This window comes from Fistularia commersonii, chromosome 16, assembly GCF_037954325.1.
Source record: "Fistularia commersonii isolate RoL2024-O1a breed Wild chromosome 16, RoL_Fcom_v1.0, whole genome shotgun sequence".
In the NCBI taxonomy this organism is placed as follows: Eukaryota; Metazoa; Chordata; class Actinopteri; order Syngnathiformes; family Fistulariidae; genus Fistularia; species Fistularia commersonii.
Window position 1 is genome coordinate 18,317,909 of NC_141299.1, and position 24,020 is coordinate 18,341,928.

At 48.5% G+C, this 24,020-nt stretch overlaps 1 protein-coding gene across 1 annotated transcript; it reads left to right on the forward strand.

Moving 5' to 3' along the window:
- On the forward strand, positions 1 to 23,955 carry mllt1a (MLLT1 super elongation complex subunit a). Its single transcript, XM_086162302.1, has 13 exons — positions 1 to 137; positions 6,491 to 6,671; positions 7,461 to 7,543; positions 11,197 to 11,340; positions 11,426 to 11,551; positions 13,847 to 14,156; positions 14,241 to 14,590; positions 14,830 to 14,920; positions 15,364 to 15,475; positions 16,196 to 16,295; positions 16,869 to 16,946; positions 18,035 to 18,106; positions 19,606 to 23,955. Exons 1-13 carry the CDS (start codon positions 126 to 128, stop codon positions 19,732 to 19,734), a joined length of 1,788 nt encoding a protein of 595 aa, XP_086018428.1. The 5' UTR covers positions 1 to 125; the 3' UTR covers positions 19,735 to 23,955.
- The last annotated feature ends 65 nt before the right edge of the window (positions 23,956 to 24,020 follow it).

A 24,020-nucleotide genomic window follows, 5' to 3' on the forward strand; every position in this document is an offset into this window, starting at 1 on the left:
GGGAGCCGCTGCCTTCCGCTACTCGCTCGGCTCGACCGACACACAATGAGGAGCGCAAGCGGCGGAGACGCGCCGCCGACGCCGCTGTAAAGAAACACAACGACCGCTGAGGCGCCGCGAGAAACATGGAGAACCAGGTACGGCGCGTTTCTCGGGGTGAATGAACTTTTGGCGGAGAAAATGCCGGCGGCTTTGTCGCTGGCATGGCAGGAATGAATCCTGTGTTCTGCTCGCCAGGAGGAGAGAGAGAGAGAGAGAGAGAGAGAGGGAGAGAGAGGGAGAGGGAAAGAGAGGAAGAGGAAGAAGGGAAGAGAGAGGAAGGGAGAGAGAGAGAGAGAGAGAGAGGGGCTGCCGCTGCCGCCGCTGCTAATGAACTCGTAGTTGTTTGGCTCTGTAGCTATGCTAGCTGGCCACTCATACATCGGTATTTACGGCTAACTAGCTCCAGCCCGCCGCGGCACGGACGGAGCCTCGGCCGGGGCACACAAAGAAACAAGCAGCCGGGGTTTGTTTCTTCTCCCTCCCCCGCCGCTTTTATTTTCAAATCAAAAACAAAGCGCGGAGCTGCTCTAACGGCGTCCGAAGCGTTTTCGAGCCGCGGTTTTGTCCGGCTAGGCTAAAGCTAGTCCTCCGCTACCGGGAGAGCTTCGGCCGTCGGCTAAAGGCTAAGGAGCCGCTGCGAGGCGCCGGGGAAACGTCTGTCCTCTCCGGGTCGGGGCGGCGTCTCCCCGCCGGCGGCCTGGGGAGCCTCCGCGGACGTCCAGAGCCGTCTCCCTGGCCCCCACGCCCCGGTAATAGTCGCTTAATGTGAACAGTCGCTCACCTTCTTCGTGCGATCGTGGCTCGTATCATGGTGGAGAGCCCGGCCGGTCCTTCCCACCCTGTGGGAAATCGTTGAACTTGACTCCCAGCCTTCGCCCTGCAGGAATCTGCCCAAACTAAAAGTGTGGGATCGCGAAAAGTCAGATTTATAAGCAATTCCTTCAAGCTCAATACTTTTGCTCTGCGTGCTACCGATTCTGTGGCCCGAGTCTCAAATTTGCTGGCTTTCGGGATGCTCCAATTGATTCAAAATGTGGTCCTTCTTTCCGTATCTTGGCTTTTTCCTCGCCGTGGAGCGTAGGCGCTTTTCAGCAACCCGTCTCCTTGGCTTTTCAGTTTCAAATTGGTGTAAGGAAAAGACACCCACATTTAAGTCCGTTCACACATTTCTCGTCGAACAGACATCAGGTTTAAGTCAAAATGTGGCTTTTGTCGTCCGGTCAAAGTTGAAGACGAGACCTGCTGCCCGGTGCTTCTCGTACTTGAACGGTACGATCGGTCGGTCGCCGGCGACGCCGTCCCATGAGTCAAAAACGGCGGCTACCGTTACAGCCGCGCCGCTTTGCAATCTAGCAAACATCTGGATTGAATTGAAAGCGGATGATTCCCACTGCTGAATTGAGCTGTTTGAGTTCAGATAAAGAGATGCGACGCAGGCTTTGGAGAGCGGCGGGAAATAGGAAGGTCCACCACGAAAAGTCAAAGCGAGATCGCGACAATACCCTACCAAAACAAATTCAGGTTATTCAGATCTACTGGAGTGAGACGGTCCCGATATGTGCGACCTCACAAGAACCGCATAAAACAATCTGTTGTCATTAAGGGATCAGTATTTCATCCAGAACAACCAGATTTCAAGACAATTTGTGGTCAAGAGAGGTTTTCACTTTGATAGCGGCTTCATGGAGCAGCAGCTCCAAGAAGACGTCTTGCTTTACTCTCAGTGGTCTTTCTTGGCCTTTGTCACAACTACCTTAAATAAACATGAACCAATCTGTTGTTAAACATAAAATTCACAGCTCTGCGTGCTTTGCTGAAACGTATCTGTAAGGAATCATGGAGAATTGGCCTTAACAAACCCAAAATCCTTCCAAACTGAAGTACGGACCAGATCTCTGGAGCCGTCATCCTTTTGCTATTTTGCCGTGTTGATTATATGGTGAAAGCAGTGTGAGTTGTGTGTCTATCAGGACTGCGGTCGGGAGGACAGCTCATGTAGCCCGGTCTGAAACCCTCGACACACACACACACACACACACACACACACACACACCCTATTTCCAATACTCATTGTTTTACTTGGGAGCTGTAGAGAAGCTGTTCGGGACTGACCACTCTCAAATCCAAGTGACTCTGCTACTTTGGGAAAGTTTTGGGAAAGGTGAAGTCAATGCTGATTAAAATACAGAATGTGTAATTATCGTAGCGATTAAAACGAAAGTCTCCTTCCAGGGAGACTTTCGTTTTAATTGTTCATTAGTTGGAAGAGATCAATGTGGCCATGAGGGATATTATTTACATGGCAGCTGGGAGTTTTTAATTTTCCCCGGAGCCAGAGTGTCTGCCAAAATGTGTTTTTCCCTCGATTGACACTCAGTGTATGAGAAAGAGAAAGGCCGAGAGGGCAACAGTTTAACTTTTCTTTGCCTTTTTTGTCATAATTGATGCATTACATTCATAAATAAAGATACCAAAAGTTATTTTTAATCCATCCGTATGATTGCTTAACAATCCCTCTCCAAACATTTATTGGTTTACTTTGCAATTCAGATTATACTCATTTTAAGAACATTGGCCACAGTAACAGCTCCCGGTGTAAAATAGCCCATTTTCATTGGAAGCAAGCAGTGATATTGTTCCTATGGTATTTAATGCACGATCGCCCCAAAAGACTGTTGTTGCGGTCGTATAGCGCCCGCTAATTATTTTTGACACTGCGACCCCCAAAAAGCTCAGTTAAACTGTCCTGATGTGATGTGTTCATTTGGTGCAGTATCATCCTCAACGTCTAGAAGAGACGAAAGAATGATTCTTTTTTTTTCTTTTTGTCACGTGCCACCGAGCGACTTTTTATAGAAGTGAGCGGTGGCTCCCAATTCCAACACCGTATCTGGTTCTGTTATACATCTGTGGCGGAAATCACCAGAGACCCAGTAGTATAATAAAAGAAAACCTAAACTCGTGTTACAATTCTATCGAGATCTTAAACATATTGCTTTTTTGCTATTTATTACCTCTTCCAGCTGCACAGGAAAGTCCTCAAAGGAAAATTTGTTACCCTCTGTTTATATACGTTGTCAGGTTTCTCCCTCACGTCTGTTGGACCTCTTTCAATTGATGTCCATCTTTTTCCTCCCTCATTTTACTTGTAAGATTTCATTTTTTTCATTTTCCTATTGCTTTGAAGGGTCTCTCACATGCTCTCTTATGGTTTTTGTAGGCTGATTTTTGAGCCCTCACTTGTTTTCTGGTACCTTTTTTGCAAAAGTACTACCGGGTCTGTTTTGAACACATGAAACAACAAGTGAAGAAGTGATCCGACCCAGGGTGGGAAAAGATCATCCGCTCTTTTCAACGCCACATATGAATAACTATAAATGACAATGTAAAGGACAGGTAGGATTCCTCTGTGTCCGAATGGCCCTTGAAGGGCAGCCGTGATGCTGACTGTACCCAGCCTGGTATAGTCTTGAGTCCTTACACACTTGGTGTAATCTTCCAGGTCAGCGTAGCGTTTTGTTTTCTTTTTTCTTCCGTCTGTATCACAGTGAGCTGAATGGAACCGCGCTGACCCATCGGCTCACAACCAGAGCCGTAAGACCTCTCAGGTTCATCGGAGGCTCTTCCGAAAGTCTCGGTACGACTGATTCTGTGGCGGTCTAGTTGGCGAAGGAGACCGGTACGGTTCATCACGTCGTTCCCGCAGCAACAGCTCTGTCCAGCCTTCGCTGGCATCAAGTGAGCCGCAAGTGCTGCTCCTCCTTTAAGCGGACCGTTTTCCGAAAGCCGTCATTTCACGACATTAAATGCACTGGATTATCAATATGTTGCGCACTGGCATCATGTCGTGGAGGTCCAGTAAGTTAGGTCAAGTCCTATGAGGACATTCAGAATCTGCAGGATTCTGTTTACTCACCAGGAGCAGTAAGTTTGAGAAATGTTTTGGCCACAATTAGAGAACCCAAAACTTTTTTCATTGCGGAAGAAAAATTGACATTTGTTATGCCCTCAGATCGATTTATTTTTGTTAGAATAAAATGAAATTGGCATGAAAGTCTGAAAAATTGCCCAGAAAGTCAGGGCATCTCCAGAAGTAAGGCATATAAAATAATCCTTATCATTATTTCTTTCTTTTTAAGCGTCCTGCTCATTTTGTACCTATCACTTTCTTGAAGAAAAGGCATCCATTTTGGGTCCGTTCTCATCCCACTTTTTAATGTTGTCCTTATCACATTCCTCATTTTGTCGAACAGAGGGAGGTGTTGATGGTCGGAGGGACTCGCTCTGGGTGTGGTGGAGTCTGGAGTTTAAGGGCATTAAAGCCACAGAATGGCCGGGCACTATGCCAGGCAGAGTGTGTGTGGTGTGTGTGTGTGTGTGTCAGAGAGAGTGAGTGTCTGTGTGTGAGAGTGAGCCAAAGAGTGCTCATCTCAATCTTGTCCCCTCTAATCCTTCCACTCAGTCCCATCTCACGAGCTGCTCAGTGCCAGGGCCAAATCCCCAAATTCTTCAGTCCTCCCCTGGACTCTAAGTGCCGTTGTGTCGGCCCTCGCTGGCCCGCCGGCTCGCTCGCTCGCTCGCCCGCCCGCCCGCCGCCCCCGACCTCCCGTTCCCTTCCGTGCTCCCGTTTCCAAAGCCTCGTCATGTATTGTGGATTTCCTGACCCCAAATTTGCGGCCCCCTCACTGTCATCTGCTCGTGGCGCTCACGGTCCTGGTTCCTGGTTCCTGGCAGCCGAAAGACTCGTCCCTCCTCCGGACTGCAGGCGGAGGGTTGGCCTCCCGACACCCGTCCCACTTTGTGTTGCTCCGCTCCGATCGGGAATAAATGCCACTCACTTTAGATAAACTTTATGAATTCCTTTGCAACAGCAGCGTTACAGTTAAAAAGTTTTTAGAGTAAATTTGAATATAAATATAAATAGAGAGACCATTTGAAGACAGAAGAAAGCAAAGACATCCGCCAATAAATAGACAGCAGGGAGAACAAGAACAACAACAACAACAACAACAACGATGACGACATCCGGGATACGAATGGACAACAGAGTGGAACAGAAAGACTGAAAAAAATACACAGCCAGAACTAAACAACAGTATAAATAGAGTGACAATAGCAGTGACAAGAAGAAAATAAATCAGCAGAAATAGACAGGATGTGTGCGGGCCGGGACCAACATGGATAAGAAAGACATCGGAGTTGGACGTGTGATCGGGTGAGGCGGTGAGCTTGTGTTAGCGCTGCAGATGCACCTCAGGCCGCTCACAGTTGTGTGGCGTCCAGGCCGCCGCTGTCCGGTCTGCCGGCCGTGGGCATCGAGGAGCGCCTGAAGCCTGGGGCTGTGCACGTGGTAGGGAGGACCTGTTCCTGGCAGATGAACAACAGGGATGAACTGTTGGCTCAAAGAGCTGCCTGTCGGAAAGTAATTGAAAGGTAATTGAGGGGTTTTACACAGGAGTGAACCAGAAGCCGATAAGCAGCGGCTGTGGTGGCGCTCGGTCACAGACGATGCTGGTATTCTCAACCGCTACCTGTTACTCTGTTGAAAAGCGCAGGAATGCAAGAATGACAGAAAAAAAACCTTCAATTCCTTCAGAGTAACTTGTTTTGATTTAGCATTTAGGCAACTTGTCTTTTTGGTACGCCGCTAAACCCAGGATTTTGCTGGTTCTGGCATAGAAAATTCCGATTTTGGCCAATTTTTGCTATTGTTTTTCCACATGACGGCTGAACATTTCAAAAGGCGTGTGGACGTTTGCTGATTTCTTACGTCTATAAACTGTTCATTGGACTAACGTAGAAATTCTACAATAACATCGGGCGATTACAATTTAGCTGTATTGTGTGTATATTTTCATTGGCGGTCGCCGTGACAAGAATGTTCACCGACCGATTTCTCAGTTTTCACTTTGAAAAGGTCAGTTTTCCAAGCCGATCTGTTTGCGGTCCGACCCGTTTGATTATTCCGACCGGCGGCCGGAGAAAATAAATGTCCGTTTGAAGACCTCGTTGGTTGATTGTAAACCGTGACACCCGAGCAACCGCGACCACCAAGAGTTTGAGGTTTCCCCGGTTATCAAAATGATGATCGGTTCCCGGTCCAGTGACGGGTCGGTGAACATTTGTCGGCTAAATGAAACACCAGTTTCATGAAAGCGCTGAATCCGGCATCGTGTTGATATCCAACGCTGCTCGGGTTCATCTATTTTGAGTTACTTAGCGTGCACTTTTCTATCGAGAAGCCTCCTCAGATGTTGCAAGCGGTTATTAGAGCTTTGCGCGCTTCCCGTTGCATGTGAGGGGTGAAGGCGTGCACTGATAAGACATCTTCATCTCATTCTTTTTGAGATGGTTTTTCTTTGAAATCTGGCCCCGTTTAACTCCCGTTACACGGTTTTTGTACCATTTTCTCAATTTCTTCATTGATTTTGTCCCCAAATATGTCCAGTGCACAGTGCAGGTGAAGCTGGAGTTGGGACACCGAGCCCAGCTGAGGAAGAAGGTGACGTCAGAGGGCTTCACCCATGACTGGATGGTGTTCGTCCGAGGACCGGAGACCGGCGACATCCAGCACTTTGTCGACAAGGTTGTCTTCCGGCTGCACGAGAGCTTCCCCAAACCCAAGAGAGGTACGGCGGCAAACACACCGCGGTGACGCTCGAACACAGGCTCGCTGTGAGGACGGCACTTACATACACCCACTTCACGTGGCGGCGTTACTCAAAATGATTCGTCTCGTGAACGAAGTGCGTCTAGTGAGCGATCGAGCATTACGAGACATTTTTCAAAACGCGATCGTCGAGGTTTAAAATGGCAGGCGCGATCGAGACAGCGTTACAAGATTTACTTTTCAGTTTCGGTCTTTTTTTCAAGCAAGGCTTTTTTTGATCGGGTATGAGACGACATCATGAAAATGTCGTTTTTCACGATATATCGCCTGTCAGGCTTTTGCTCTGATTGGTTTACACTTGTTAAATTTTAGGGTTTCATATCAGAGAAGCCTAAAGTTTTTATTAGGGGAACATTATTATGAGTGAATCATAATGTTAAATGGTTTGGGCTTACGGCGCCCTGTCATCGGCTCGCTCTTTCCCAAGAGCTTTCCACCGGATCACGTTCACCCGTTCGTGGACGTGCTTTCACCCGGCCAGCCCCCGATCGGAGGGGAGTCCCTCCATCAACCCAGCCGCTGCCGCCCAGAACAAAACATCTTACCATTGCTGGAAAAACAGAACGCGGAAAACGAGATACGTTAGCGCCATAGACAACGGGAAAGTGGTTTTAATTTGGTATTGAATTTCACGGGTCTCACGGTCTACTTCCTTTTGCATGATAAAGCCTGTAATTAGTCATGTCATGTTTATCCCATGTCTCCACCGTGGAGATGCTCAGTGTTGTCATCATCTGTTTCCCTGCAGTATGCAAAGAGCCTCCGTATAAAGTGGAGGAGTCGGGTTACGCAGGCTTCCTCATGCCCATCGAGGTTTACTTCAAGAACAAGGTGAGGAAACGGGCAGAGGTCTGTAATTGTGTGTTGTTGAGAGGGTGGCCGGATATACGATTAATGTCCTCACGCCGACGTCCCGATTCCAAAGCTCATCCCGTACGGTCTTGTCCTGACTCCGGAGCTCTGAAGTTGTTTATGATATTTCACTTAAGCTTTCTGAACACATCATGCTCAAACCATGAACAACGAGTCTACTGGCATGCAAAAAGAAACGTCCATAAATGAGTCCATAACGTGACGAAACAACGCAAATACTTCATTTTTCCACTGATTTTTCAGGCACCTAAAACCTCAGTAGTTTCTGTTTTTTAATGATCCTCATCCCTCAAACATTCAAAGTTGAATTCAAAATAGCAACTCTGCTCTGTGCAGGACTTAATCTGAGAATCGATACTAAACCAACTAGAAATCTGTTTCATAGATTTATTCTATTTCTATTAGATGGTTCATTAACAGTGAACTGCTGCTTTACTGTGCGCCTGCTCTCCACAGTCCGTTCCATACTTGGACCCGCAGGGGTTGTTCAACCACCCAAATGACCTCACACGCTCCGCAGAGTTGGGTGGTTGAGTGAACGGTCGTGACATCGTACACAGTGAGATCGACCCGATGCGTGGCAAACTGTGGCGTGACCGTAAACATTATAAGTTAAGCGTTGCTGGGCGGAAGGAAAAATAAATGTTCCCTCTCGTGAAATTGGCGGGATAATATTGAACACTCGTCAGGAGGGAGGGTTTTCAGGCAGGAATCTAAACCATGTTAACCGGATTAGTTTTGTCATTTAATCAGGAAAACCCATTTCTCCTCTATAGTGAATTTCATATCAGATGATTGACAAAGACAGACATTGATAAACTCATCGATGGCCCTTTTAGGTTCAGATGATGGATTTTTGTAGAAAATGACTTCTTGTTTGCGAGTGTTTGCCGACTCTCCGCCTCGGCCCGATCGTGGCGCTCGGACGTGTTAGCGAGACCTTTTGAGTTAGTGACATTTCTGCCCCAATTTGAATGACCAGGAATAACCAAAACTGATTGAACTGCCACTTAGTCTAAATGAAAGATACGTTTGATCTCACGAAAAGATATGAAAGGTGTGGCGTCAGATCTTTCACCGCATGAGAGGCTAAACTGCAAACGTCAAGAAACGCTGCAAAGAGGAAAAGAGGGCAGAACGGCCTCTTGTTCTTGTCGTGGTCGAAATCGTAGTTTTCCTCTTTAAAGTGCTTGGAAGAGTTCTAACTACGACCCCGTTCGATTCTGCGAGGACAGGCGAAAAGGAGGAGGAGTTTAAAAGTCTCACTTTGCCCCCTTGAGCTCTCGGAGTTTGAAGGCTCCTCCGTTGCGGCTGCAGTATTCCAGCGAGCGCAGCCGGATCTCGGGCCGGCCCCTCTATCCAAAAAGTTTCCTCGGTAACTGATGGAAGGAACCGCGGGCGGTCGTGGCGAGCTCCCCGAAAGACCAGCTCTTCGCTGTGGTGGAGCCGAAGATGGAGAAATCAAGCATATGACTTGCACGGCCGCAAAAATTGAATTACGTTCTCTATTTAAGCCGCCGCAACCATAGAATCTCAATTTGCTAATGTGTTATTACTCCATTTGAATCCAGATTCTCCAAGCCTCCTGTGTGCGCCGGCTCCCTTGATAGATTCCTCAGTGGTTTCCCTTCCTTCCTCTAGTAATTGCACAATAAAAATGGATTAGAGCACTTAACCAACTCTAAATTCTATCCATAGTAGTACATGGCTCTCGTCGCAGTAGCATTTGTTCTGTTAGTTTCTAGGTCTGACACGCATTTGCATGGCGACAGACTAATTCCGGTGGCTCCTATCTCTTACCCCGAGCTCGCCGTTCTACTGTCGGAGCTCCTCCTCCTTCTACTGTCGGCTTGTTCTCGGGGAAAAGCGGGGGCCGCCGTCATCAAACAGCTCTTTGTCAACAGCTCCGGCTCCTGAAATCAATTTCAACACCAGGCAACTAAAATATGACCCGAACAAATTTCGTCCAAGGCGCCAAAAAACGAGGAAGGAGCGAAGGGACTACGGTCCTGTAGATCATGCGGTGTCACAGAATCAATTCTGAACGGGGGTGATCACAAAGTACAACCTCGGATGCCCTTTTTAGTGCTCTGACCTTGTTGTCGGCCACAAAGGTTAACAAAGAGCTCTGGGAGTCAGAAAAAACAACTTGTGAGCAACAAATCACTCCTTGAAATTGAGAACCGAGCGTGTCGTCTTCAATCGACGTCACGTCTTCTCTATGAACACACAATAAATTGAAAACAATAAATACATATACACATACATCATAAAACAATGAAAACAATATAATATTATAGGTCATATCTGAAATCCTGCATCAGAAATCAAATTGTATGTACACAAGATGGCTGTGGCTGGTGAGCATCATGGATAAGGTCTTTTGGATGTCAAGAAATCTGCGTCTGTCTCTTTTACCCGCTATCTGCATATCTAGTATTTGCATTTACGCAGCAAGTGGACATATTCAGTTTGGATTTGACATGCACACAGAAATAACAGGTCACTTCATCTCAATTCTGAAGCTCCTGGTCCAGAAATCTGAAAATGTCTCTCTTCATCATTTGTTTTTAAAATAACGTTGCAAAGACACACAGAGCGTACGCGTTTGCTCCCAAACGGCTGATATGATTAGCATTAAGAAACGGAGTTATTGCAACATGTTAAAATGAGTCGCCCCTTCTTATTCTCTTTTATTTTTTCCACATAGCTGCACTTTGAGGGAGAGGTTAGAAGACGCATTGTTCTCGCTGGAGATTTTATAGGTCCACAAGAGCGGCTCCTGTGTTTCTGTATTTATTCAGATTACATTGAAACGGCCCGTATGCGTTCACGGGGCCTCGAGCCCAGTTTTGCGGGATTCCGTGACAGAAACAAGAAACCAGTCCTGTGAAAACAAGCCAAAACAAGTAACTCCCTCCCCAGAGAGGTTCGGCCATTATTTCCTTTCTGGGCGCCGACTGATACTGAACTGTTGATTTATATCCAGCACCAATCTACATTAAAAGATTATTTAGTATGAAACGCTATGTCTTTTGTAACCTTTTCCCTTTTCGCTTAATAAAAAATGATTAGTAGTAGGCATCGTGACAAAAATAACAAAGAAAAAAGACTGGCGTAAATAAAAGGATCCGGAGTAGAAATTTGAAATTGAAACAAACGAAAGGCAATTTTCGTCAGATGGGACAAGAATGCTCCCCCGTATGATTTTGAATTCCCAAGAACCTCTGTTAAGTCACGCTTCCGTCTTGAAGCTGGAAATCACACCACTTATCAAAGTTGGCCAATATTATCGGATTCATTTTTCTTTCTTTTTTTTATGATGGGGCTGAAACTATTCTGCTGAGATCCGATACCATGTGCACCCTTACAACGTATCTGTGCTACCAGTAAACAAAGGGAACCAAGAAATGGGGTTGGTGGAGCAGGAAGTACAATGGAAGCCTGAGCTGGTGGCTGTCGTGGATCAGAGCTTTGCTCCCAAAGTTACAGGCGTGAAACAAAAGTGTAGAAATGTGAAGCGTATTCCTTGAACAGAGGTCTTTCAGAGAACGTGGCGATCCTTGGCTCTGTGGCCCAAATCACAATCTTTTGTTGTTTTTTCTTTTTAGGAGGAGCCCAAAAAGGTGTTTTTCAACTATGACCTTTTCCTCAACCTGGAGGGCAACCCGCCCGTCAACCACCTACGCTGTGAGAAGCTCACGTTCAACAACCCCACCAAAGATTTCAGGAGAAAGCTGATCAAAGCTGGAGGGGTGAGGTCGCCCCTCGAATCCAGCGGTCCAGTTCACGATCGCGGCGTGGAGTGGTTAGAAATATAGGTTTGCTCTGTCCGACCAGGTCCTGGTGGTTCCGGAGGTGGCGGAAGCCGTGTCCAGGCCCAGTCCAGACTACCCGATGCTCCCCACCATCCCCCTGTCTGCCTTCTCAGACCCCAAGAAGACCAAGACCTCTCACGTGTCAAAGGTCAGCTCGATGCCGAGGCGCCACTCTTACGCTCTTGTCTTCCAAACTTCATTGATCATTCCTGCCAGATTTTAGTGACATTTTATGAAAAAAGGTAACAGGAAATTGCTTAATGAACATCGTATGCTCCGAACAAAATCCTCAAACAGCCTTGCGAGCCGGCTGACTCAGGCCTCTAATTATTACCAACTGTGCTCCAGCATAGCTATGCATGTATGCCCTTATCTTCCAGAAGAAAGGACATGTAAGGAGGAAACAAAAAACAGACACGGCTTCGACTTCAACCCGTGACATCGCGGCAGGAAATTTGTCATGAATGGCAGTAGAAATAAGCAGTATGACAGTATGGTGAATGTATTTGTTTAGATCCAGATTGAAAGGAAAGGTGTACAAGACGGTGGTGAGACCAGCCACGCCCTGTGGCCTAGAAACAGTTACGGTGACCGAAAGGCAGCAGGCAGAGCTGGAGGTGGCCGAGATGAAGATGCTGAGGTTCTCTTGGGGAGTCACCAGGATGGAGAGGATCAGGAATGAGTCCATCAGAGGGACGGCACATCTTAGATGTTCTGGAGAGAAAGTCAGAGAAGCCAGGTGGTCGGGTCATGGACAGAGGAGGGATGATGAATATTGGTAGACGGATGCTGGAATTGGAGGTCTAGAGGAAGACCAAAAAGAAGATGGATGGATGGATGGGTGGATGGAGTGAGTGAGAGAGGAGGATCTGGAGAATAGGGTCAGATGGAGAAGTTGGTTTGGCTGTGGAGACCCCGAAGGGAAAAGCCCAAAGGGGAAGAAGTGGAAGAAGATTTATTTAGATCCTGCCGTGGCTTGCCTCTAGTGTCTAATGCGCTGTGAAGGCAAGTTAACCGAAGGGCCGACGCGTCAGTACGAGCAGGACAAGGAGGAAAGACGGCCGTGCGGCGCCAGCTCACGAGAACGTCACTCGCAGGAATTCCCTTTCGAGGAACGTTTGTAAGGTTTTCCCCGCCGGCATCGGGTGACGTTGACGTGAATGGCCGATGAAGCATCGGGAGCAAATTCTACCCTTTCAGGCCTCGCGGTCTCCTGGTCGTCCTGGTGTTTGGAAACAGTGACTCCGAAACAATACTGTCCATATCCCTGTGTGTAACCTGTGTGTAAACAATGGCTAATCTTTCTCTTGTGTATCATGGTGGACTTTGAAAAACGCCAATCCAGAGTGTGTGTGAACACATGTTTGGTTCTTGCTGCAGCTACATCTAAAATTAAGACGTTGGTATCGTTACACATAATGAACTCGAAGCTTGGATAATTGATTGGCATCTGAGAGCATTGACTTGCAAATGCAGCTGGAGCTTGATTGCTACTTCTGTGCTGAGGCTTCAGTACAGATGCAGGGAATGACGGCGTCCACATTTCTCCAAGTTACAATCAGCCCTTTATCATTTTGATTTTTTTTTCTTTCTCCAAAGAGCCTCCAAAATGCTTTTACCCAGTTAATACGGCAACCTTGAAAGCCTCGTCAGTATGCTTGCAGCCATGTCGATGGGCAGAGTGAAGATACTGGCTTTGTGTCTCTGTGGTCAAGAGCTTTTACGGCCCCTCACCGGGATTTTGTTGCCACATCAAACCTTTGCAGAGTTTCTCCGCAAACTTAAAGCTGCTCCCCAGCAGGGCCTACCGTCTGCGTTCGCAACATCGGCAGTACGGCTGAATTTAATCTCACGCCGTCGGTCATCAGACAGTACAGGGATTCCTCCACTTACATTACAACGACTCGAGGCCGTTTTCAACGCAAGTTGGAACTCCTACAGCCTGAGTCACTTCCCTGACCTCAAACACCCTGATGTCGTAAGAACCTATCGGGAAACGTCGGGACGTAGGCCAAAGCAAAACAATAGCGAGAGCGTAATTATAGTACAGAAAAATGACCAAAATGAAGTTGCAATAAAAAGGCAAACACAAAAGGGAGAGAACGATGTAAACAGCACGCGGCACCCAAAGAGCGAACGCCGGCACAAAAGCCACATCGCCGCTTCCAAACAAACGCCGCCTGAGGATGTATTCTGCCGCCGGCTGCTTCGGGTTGAAATTTATTTTTGAAATTATCCGCGGGATTCTTGCTGTATAGCGGGGACGCCGACCTCCTGTAATCTGATCTGAACAGCTGTCGGAGCCATTCGGTTATTTTTCTGTGAACCGCTGTTTGTGGCCGGAGTAAAAAGAAAAAAACAAACAACTGTTCCACATATTATTGGTCGTTGAGAGCGGCGGCCCGTGAGTGCAGGCTGGTGACACCTTCTCTATCTTCTCCAGGAACCCGGCAAAGAAGGAAGCGGCGGCAGCAGCAAAGGACCCAAACCGCACAAACTGACCAAGGAGCACCGCGAGCGTCCCCGGAAAGACTCGGAGAGCAAAGCCACGTCCAAGGGGGACAACGACCGAGACGGGAGCAGCAAGAGCGGACGAGACCCGTCCTCGTCCTCCTCGTCCAAAAAGCCTTCAGAGATCAAAGTGAAAGATGAAGTTAAAGTCCTTCCCAAAGCTGCTTTTAAGGAGCCGAAACTCACCCTGAAGGAGTCGAAAATGGAGGGCATGTCTCCTAAAGGAGGGGGGGCGGGAAGTGGTGGCGGCGGAGGGGGAGGAGGAGGAGGAGGAAGTGGAGGCGGAGGAGGGGGTGGTGGAGCTGGAGGAGGTGGTGGAGCTGGAGGAGGTGGAGGAGGCGGAGGAGGAGGAGTTGGAGGAGGATCGGGGCCAACAGAGTCCAAAGCCCCCGGGAAACGGCCCTCCACGGTGGAGTCTCCCAAACCCAGTGCCAAGAAGCAGAAAAAGGGCAGCTCTGACGGGCCGAAGGGGCCCACTGGAAGCAGCTTCACGGGAAGTTCTCCCCGCGTGTCCTCCTCTTCTGCAGCCGGCCAGCCTTACGCAGAGAAGAAGCCCACCAAGGAGAAGGGTCGCTGGCCCAGAAGCAAAAATGACACTCAGGAGTTAAAGGAGGCCAAGAAACTTCCAGAGTCTGAAGAGTCGAACTCCGAGGACGAAGCATCTTCCAAGTCAGAGGTACGAGGGGGGCAGACTTTCTTGGAAGCCACCGACTCTCTGTGTATTTTGTTTGCTTTCCAAGAGTGTAATCTGTGATCGTTACGCCGCTCCTGCCAATTTATATATTGTTTCGTCCCTTCATTATACAATTGCTTTGACAAAGAACTGTGAGACTTTCTCCCCAGTCGGATCTGGTTTAATGATAAGACGTTGGCTCTGGTCTCACCGGCCCGTGTTTCCTCTTCCCTCTCCGGCAGCAGTCGGCCCCCACCAGCGTCTCCAACTCCAGCTCCAGCTCCGACTCCAGCTCCGACTCAGACTTCGAGCCGGGGCAGAAACAAGGACAAGGTACGCTCGGCGACGGCTATTCGGGGCAAGTCGAGCTTAAAGCGATTCATTGTAATTTCACGTCTCGTCACGGGTCGTCACAAGGCACGCCGTGGACTTTAAAACTTCACATCGGGATGGAAGTGGACAGAAAACAGGATCCACAAGAGGCAGGAATGTATATTGCACCTGTTGAAAGGTTAAAAATGAACGTTTACATATCGCACGTTCGCCACATCATCGGACAGAGCGAAGGTGTCACGTCGTCATACTTACAATTATAATAAGACCTTTTTATTCAAGGCGCCGTACAAACCTATTCATAGTCACAAAATACAGATTTGGATTTTGCGACGTGTTTTGAATCGCGATGGTGACATTTATTCCGTAGAGGAAGTCCTTATTTTTTTGATCTCTGAGGACTCTGGCGGTTGTTCTAAAGCTGGACTCTGGTCTCCTCCCAGGCCCGCTGCGGTCCATGGTGGAGGAGATCCAGTCCGAGGAGTCTGACGACGACGACAGCAGCTCGGAGGAGGAGACCCCCATCAAGACCAACCCTCCCAACCGTGACTCTCGGTCAGTGCGTCTTCGCCCGTCGGGTCAAGGTTCTGCTAAACGCGAGTGGACCGTCAGGAGTGACGAGTGTCCGCTTGTTCTTCATGTCCTTTGTGAAGTTCACTGACCCTGATGGTCACAGAGATCACGCTCCTGTCTTTTTCTGCCTGATGCTTTGCTGCTTACAAAGAATTGTCATAGGATTAAATTAGAAGATAGGATTAACCTGATATTTAACAGAAATCATTTATTTGCACTGCCATGTCTCATCTGGGCATTTTTTATAATATTCATACTTATTTTATTTTTGCAATCCACATCTTCTACTGAAAACCTGTTATTCTTTTAAACATTCCCTGCACAAGGCATTTCCTTTTATATGTTACATATATTTTGCTCGTAACTATATTCCTTCCATTATAACCCAGTGCCCACTCTTCCACCCTGTCGCGCCGCTCTGACCATTGACTCCTGTGGGACCGGCCCTGCCATCGGATCGCAGCTGTTTCAGATTCATATGTTTATGTGATTTTAGCAGCGTTTCGTGATCATTTGGAGTCGTTTCATATTCAACTAATCCACATTAACGGTTTCAAGAAGCTTTTCCCTGTAAATAGAATGGGATGCATAGTATTACTCCGAGATGCAGATGTGTGTCGCTGCAGCGGGACACCGCGCTGTCTGTCAGTAAAGTGCATGGCTGACCTCTGACCTCTGACCTCCCCCCGTGTCCCCCGTCAGACTCAGCCTGGACAGCGAGAGCGACAGCAGTGACGGCTCGCACCGGCCCAGTCGAGACCCTGCACCGCCCCCGCAGAAACACAGCTCCTCCAATAACAAAGTGAGACCTCTTTCTTGTTGTTGTTGTTGTTGTTGTTATTTTGCAGCCTTCATTCACACTGACACACGCCGTGGGCGGCTGACTAGAACATAAACGTTCAAATCACAAAGGCATTTGATTGGAATGAGGACTTTCCCATGCTTGGCCCAGATCCTCGGGAGATTTGTCGACCAGCTGTCCACTTCATCCTCTGAATTTGTGCTTTTCTGTGGAAACTAATAGAGGAATGTACAGTGTACAGTAGCGCTATTAAATCAGAATGACTGAGTCTGTCTTATTGACATTTAGCTCCTCAATGTAGACTAACTTGAGACAAATTGCCATTGAAGCAGCGGCGTCTCAGGACTGCACTATTTAAATCCTCGACCGTTGTCGTGCCGCTCATTTGATCATTTGGAGTCGTTTCATATTCAACAAATCCACATTGACTGTTTCTAGAAGCTTTTCCCTGTGAATATAATGGGATGCATTTCGTCGGTCCGCCTGGCATGGCGGCCTCCGTCCCTGCAGATGGACCCCTCACTCTGTCAAATCTCTTCTCTGCTCCCCCTCCACCTCCCGGTCTGACTTCAGGTGTCCGGCAGAAAGAGTCCAGATTCCTCCTTTCGTTCGGAGAAGGTGCTGAAGAAGGGATACGACAAGGTAGGAAGGGTAAATCAAAATTTCATTTTTTTTTGCTTCACCCTGAACCCCTATGCAATGCATTGATTTACTTGCAATATAGTGATATCTGGTCACCGCATTGATTTATAGTCAATATACTGATATCCAGAGACCTGATCCCCAACCGCCGGGCCACAGAGGCCTTTTTGGTTTGTTTTGTTTCTCTGCTTTATTATCCGATCACATTCCCTCCCAGTTCCATTCGTCTTTGCCCCGAGACACGACCAGACGCTTGTGTCCGTCGTGAGAAACGTCACCCCAGAAAAACTAAGCCCACAAGCCAAAGCCACAAGCAATAACGAGCCAAATACAGTAGTCAGCTTCACCTTCGGTGGTCCCACTCCGAAATCCGGATTTTAAATCCGCCGGGCAATTTTAGATTGTGGATTTTTCACTATATCCGCAGCTTTTGCTGTATGAATTAATTTTTATATATTTATTGTTTCAATTACTCTCATGAAGCATTTTCTCCAGTGGCGACCGACCGGCGCAGGCGTTTCTGTTTCCCGCCCTCTGATTTGCACCGACAGCACGATTCTCTGCATTAGCACGCATTCAGCATCTCGCCTCGTCCGTTTCACACACGAGATTATAGGAAAAGGCAAATGAGAGCGTGGGGACGGTCATAAAGCTTTAAAATATATACAAAATTATCACATTTAAAAAAACGGTTGCTTTATGGCGGCTCGTTCTGGAACGTAACCCCCGAGAATAAAGAGGGAGAACTCTACGAATGTACTAATAATGAAAATAGCTCCGGGCTCCCGCTGATCCAGCCTCCATTTGAGTTGTAGTCTTTGTGCACTTTATATTGGTTTCATGCCGATCGTATTGTTGTTTTGTTGTTTTGTTTTTCCCGCCACAAGCCGTGAAATTTGTGTCTTGTATTATTCGCTTACATTATATTTATATACACACACACAGATAGTCTACATGAAAACATACAAGTTTCAAATGCATTACCTGCTCTTGAGCTTCTGTTCCATTCTAATCCTGCATAAAGATGAATTAAAATCAAGGCAGAACCTTTGACATCTCTGGTAATTTTTTGTGTGTCTCCAACCCAAACGCTTCAGGCCTACACAGAAGAGTTGGTGGACCTCCATCGCAGACTGATGGCTCTGAGGGAGCGTAACGTCCTACAGCAGGTGAGTCTTCCTCCGTTCACTTACATTGAACTGTTTTTAAAGTCCCGCCGCCCCGGTCTCCATCTTCTCCACCCTGCTGTCCATGAATCTTGCGTCCGGAGGATGTGGTTCCAGCTGAAGTATCTGTAGTTCCAGGGTGTGTCTGGTTTGCAGTCTGATTTGTGCGCTCAGCTCAGCGTGTAGAGTTGTTGAGGTATTTGATTTCCTGTTTCTCATTTCCCTTCCGCGGTGAAAGAGATGCTTTCTTCTCTGTGTGTTTTTTTTCTTCTTGAGCCTACTTAAAAGTTTTGACGCCCTTGTTGGCAAGCCTTAGCACAGCGGCGCCGCATCTCTGCTTTTTATATGAGCTGCAGCGTCATAAACGGGGAGCTGCACTCCACCGGAATACTGAATGATTCGCCTCCATCCGCGCTCAGACTCAAGGATGAAGGGTTTGTTTCATTATTTAACGCTTACTTCTTGCATTAGTTGTCGGTTCTGAGTGAAAGCGAGCGTGGACGGTTTGATTCTAGTACCTTTTACTGAATGATCCCATCATGTAAAGGTATGTCGTCCTTTTCTTAATGTAGATTCCACATGGACAGCGTTCACATTCACGCCAAGAAACGTCTTGTACATGAAAACCAATGCGCAAGACGGTCCAACGAGAAGCCGTCGGGTCTGACGCCGCGCCTCATCTCAGAAATGTGATTTAGATGTTGTCATGTGGAGACCGTTTGAAATAGTGATATCAGTTTATGATTATGTGATATGCAGCGGGACCTTGACTGAACCACTTAGGAGTTTTCAGGGATCTGCGTTGACCTCCGCGGTCCGGCGTTTAAAACAAGGCGTTTAAAGCAGTCGGACTAAGCGGACCGCAGAAAATCACGGAAAAGCCCGAGCGAGGGGTGTGTTCTGTGGACCAGTCAGTGAAGAGATGGAGAAGTTGTTGTCGCTGAGATACCGTGACGGAGAGCAACATTTCTGAGAAGGCAGGAGACGTTTGTGTGGATTTGGTGTCGCGGACGGCGAGATGGTGGTCGGACGGGGCGTCGGAAGCGGCGTCTCAGCCGGTCGGGGCGTTTTGACGGCTTTAAAAGAGAAGCGGCGTTCATCCCGTTCGAAGTGTAGACATGACGGGAAGCAAAGTGTGCAAGTTGCTTTTGTAACCGTGAGTTAAAACCTCTTTATCTTCATGGTAACTACACTGAAGAACCAGTTTGTTTCCTTACATCCCTTTTTACTATGTATCAACATATGTTTCATGCATTATTTCTGTGTTTATAAAGTTCATTTTTCTAACTTACAATCACGTCACAAAATCGGGGCCTGCGATGGATCAATAGCGTTTCAGTTCATTTCAACGGGGAAGTTTATTTCCATATTTGCGCAAAATAAAAGTTCCCAGTTCGCTCGAAAGTGCGAATTGAAAATAAGAATTCCATTTTCCAGTCAACACGTGGAGCGTTTCCTCCCTCTGGGTTTTATAATTGAAGCGCCTTTCTTTTCACGTCCAGATCGTGAACCTGATCGAGGAGACGGGTCACTTTAACGTGACCAACACCACCTTTGACTTTGACCTCTTTTCACTGGATGAGTCGACTGTCCGCAAACTACAGAGCTACCTGGAGGCCACGGCCACGTGACAGCGAGTGGAAGTGGGCGTGTGGACTGCCGCCGTGGAGGTAGACTCGCCAAATCCCCTCAAGGAGGGGGATGAGCAGCCGCTCCACAGGCCCGAGCGATTGACCGATCCTTGAACAACTACCACACACACACACACACACACTCACACACACACACACAGGCAGACAAACACAAGCACACATGAAGACGCATTACCTTTGGGCGACACGGGGGAGAAACAGGAGTGTCGGAGTGGACGACACGAGGGAGGCGGATGAACCCAAGACTTCACTAATCCACTGCGTCTACAGTATTTTTGCCACACATTTTGTTTTTTTGCGTGTCAAGCCTCTGTGCTGAGCTGTGGAATGCATCCTACTTCCCCTCCTTCGTGCTCCTGCACTCATGTTGCTCCCAGTGCCTCCTCCTCCTCCTCCTCCCGATCACCATCACACACACACTCCTCGCTCCGCAGAGCCCTCCCCTCCCCCTGCTGTCAGCTGGAGCTCATTTCTCTCGCAGCATATTGAGCTGTGTGTGTGTGTGCGTGCGTGTGCGTGTGTGTGTGTGTGTGCGCGCTCAGGAGACATTTAAGAGAGATGTTGTCTTTGCAGTTACTGGCTTCTCCTTTGTGAAGCTCAAAGACAAACCGTTTTCCCTCCGCCTCCTCCTGCACACTCACATGTGCACACGTGAAAAAACGCGCACGCCGAACTCCCACGCGCGCACATCCGTCTCCTGCGTCCGCACACACACCTCACGCTGTACACGAAGATGTGTGTTGTGTGTGTTTCTCTGTTGTCTGAACATGTGCTCTGTTGAGTTTCCCCTCTTCTTCTTCTTCTTCTTCCTGGCACTGAAAGCTGAGCCTTGACCTCCCACTAACAGCAGCCCCTCCTCCATGGAGGAAGTTCTCAACCCTCAGCCCGTCACTCCATCCCTCCTCTGCCACTTTTCTTTCCATATCGGCGTGCATGAAAGGGCTGGACCGCTGGTGGCCGGAGCGGTGGAGGATCACTCCTGAATTGCCTTCAAGTGGTGGGTTGGATGGGGAGTTGAAAAAAATGAAGAAAAAAAAAAAGTGAAAAGTAGCCATACTTGTCTCCCCCGATCCAAAAATAAGGAAAAAAAAAAAAATAAAAGATAGGGGCCACGCTTTTTTACATTTTATTTTTCTACAAGTGCATTTGTGTATTTATTCCCAGAGTGTGGTCAGGATAACCTTTTTGAGCTATGAATGTAAATCACGTTTCCTTTTCTACGGCTAGCGACGGCCCCACTCTAGTGCCTTTCTGCAACTTGCAGTGCGACGGGGTGTGTGTGTGCGCTCTGTTCGCCATTGTCACACAGATTGAAAACACACACACCCCTGCCACCCCTCCCCACTTGAGGAAGTGTTAATTGGGATGCCTGAGAAAACAGTATTGTCTTAATGGCTTTCATCCCTTGTTTCTTTTCAGTGTCTCCGTAGATTGTGGTCCCTTTTATCTGTGGTTCTCCTGCTTATCAGGCTCTCTTGAGATTCTCAAGCTCTTCAGTTTTTGGTGAATTCATTTCTCTTTTTTTTCTTTTTCTTTTCTTTCTTTCTCAGATTAGGTTCAGTGTTGCGAGGGGGTGGGGGGGGCGTCAGGCGACCGTGGTAGATACTAAACTTAATTAGCTATCGTCAAAAGTTGCGGTGAACTGTTTTGTGTGTTTTTGAACGGGACTGCGCTCTCGGTTGTTGTTGTTGTTAAATAGGGTCTAGGTTCCCTCTTCACAAGATGTCAAGTATCGGAGAGAAGGATGGAGCATTTCATACCAAGTTAGGAGGCACCTGAGAGTCACTGCGGTTGGTCGTGCAGGGAAGCGAAGCGACGTGGAGCGTCCCCGTGCTAAAGGTCTCAGCGTCCCGCCTCGTGTCGTGGGATCGGCGGGTTAGTTTTCCATGACTTTGGGCTCAGAACCGGTCTCGCTAAGACGGCTCCGGACCGGCGGTCCTCGGCCTCGGCCTTCGCCGCCTGGCTGACCTGCACGTGAGAGAGTTCAACCAGTTCCTCATGTCGGGCCACTTTCTACTCGCCGGAAGTTTGTCGTACAACCCGACGCAGACTGCCGTGGCGCGTCTTAAGAAATTCTTCACCGAACACCAGTGAGGGGAGAAAATAAAAAAGTGAAAAAGCGGCGGTTCCCCGAAGGGCAGTTTCTGCTCTGCATCAATTACTCAATAGATTTTTGCCACCTTTGCGCCCGCTCGCTCAAGGACCTTCAAGAAATGTAGGAAATTTAGAATGTTTTGCGCGAGCCCCGATTTCCCCGAGTCTCGATAGAGACGCCGGCCGATGCAGCATCGGACAGACGGATCCACCGGGAGCTGCCGGGTTAGAGTCAAATAAACCCTTTGCTTTAAATCCGTGCGTGATAAAGAAATGAAATGCCTGGGTTTGCATTCTTCAGAAGATCCTCTCCCTCGCCGAGCCGCAGGAAGCCCAGCTGATTGAAGACACTCCTGAACTATTAGCTTTTCCATCTCTCCTCCACGGGGAGCGTCTTCACTGTCAACTGGCCGGAAGAAACGTAATCCGATAAATCTACTCTCCGTCCCATTTTGGAAAAAGCGACGGATCGAGATCCGTCTCCAAAATCTCGACATCCAGGTTGCTTTCGTTTGTGGCCGTGGAAAAAATATCAGCCAAACATTGTTTTCTCCTAATAACCGATAATCAAGTCGTCTCCACCTAAGGATTATCGATTGGAGTATTCGTCCTCCCCCGGAGAATTCCCAAGTTTGTAAATCATGTGACTGGTCCCGTGTGTGCCTCGGTAGGATCCCCATCCAGAGGATGATTGTGCTTCCTCTGCGCCGCGTCTCCTCGCCGCTCGCACGGAAACACACCTTTTTGAAGCCCGGGCTCACCGGCTTCCTCGCGGCGGATCATCGGACGGATCGTCGGACGGAGGAAGTCAGACGCCGGAGCGCCGTGACGTCTGGACATTTGGATCACGTGTCACACTTCTTATTAAAACACTAAATGTTTTCAACGGACCGCCCTCTTGGACTCGCCTCGGCTTCGCTTCGGACCTTCGGGTGTGAAACATCGGTCGGTTCGTGACGAGAAGAACCGGCGAAGACGGGATCTGGACGGTCGACCGGCCGGCTCGGTTCTGACCTTTTGGTCCATTCCTGCCACAAGAAGTACATCTCGGAGGGTTTGGACCTTCGGATCGATCGCGTTTGCGATAAATGAACGGAAACTGTTAGTTATTTCATCATAACAGTAACGGTAGTATATCGGGAGAAATACCTTCATTTATTTTAGCTCCATGCAAAGGAAACACGTTCACCGGATCCGGTCCACAGACCGCAGGCTCCCGCCGGCCCCCCAGTTGATCCGTCCTAGCTTCGGGGCGCCCCAGGGGACCCCGACAAGCTTCAGGGAGGAGCTCTCAAGTCCTCAGTGCCTGTAAGATCGCCGCCGCCAAAAAGTTCTGTCACTTGAAGGAGACTCTTGGGTCTGAGTGAATCGGGGGCGACCGGTGAAACGTGCGCGGCGGCGTCGCCGACCAAAATCACCTCGCTCCCTGAATCCGCTTCATCGTTTTTGAAATTTGGAGACGGGAGCGCAAACTCGGGGTGCAGGAAGCCAAACCCCTCCCGTCCTGAGCCGCCGGGTTTGGAGGTTCAGCGTCTTGGTGAGACCGGGAGCCAGAGGGGGGCAGACTGAGGGAGAGACGCTTCTTTATTTTATTTTATTTTATTTCTGATCGGGTGCATCTATTCCCGTGGCCCCTTTTCAACAAATACACACACACACACACACATGCATACACACTGTCATGCATTGTCTCTCATGAACACACTCGCGTGGCCTCCCGATGAGGTGCAAACCCTGGATGAGTGATCCCTCCCGCCCGCTCTGTCCGGTATCTGTATTTATTGACACTTTGAATAGCTTTAATACATCCCTCTGCTGTTTCCGGCGGGCCGCCGGTGGGCCGCCGCGACACCAACACCGTCTCTGCACTCACTGTAAACGCCGTCTGAGCCTTGGAGCGTCGCAACTGGACCTGGATTCCCACCCGCCTTAGTGCCCTTCAATGACCCGCCTCGCCCCGAACCCGTCTCGGCCCGTTCTCTCTCGGTGTGCCTCTGTCAGCAGAACTCCAGGCTGTGATTACTGACAACCCACTTTGCGACCTTCGCGCGATCGAGGTTTTTTTTTGTTTCGTTTGTTTGTTCATTTGTTTTTGTTTTGTTTTTTTTCGGGTGGGGGGGGGGGGGGGGGGCGCATCGGCGAACGGAGAGTTGACAAACTTTTTAAACTCC

Excerpts from the sequence above, each read along its gene's own strand:
- mllt1a (XM_086162302.1), top strand. Across the intron at positions 7,544-11,196 it reads AGGTTTACTTCAAGAACAAG|GAGGAGCCCAAAAAGGTGTT; the intron begins GTGAGGAAACGG and ends TTTTCTTTTTAG. Across the intron at positions 16,296-16,868 it reads ACAGCTCCTCCAATAACAAA|GTGTCCGGCAGAAAGAGTCC; the intron begins GTGAGACCTCTT and ends GTCTGACTTCAG.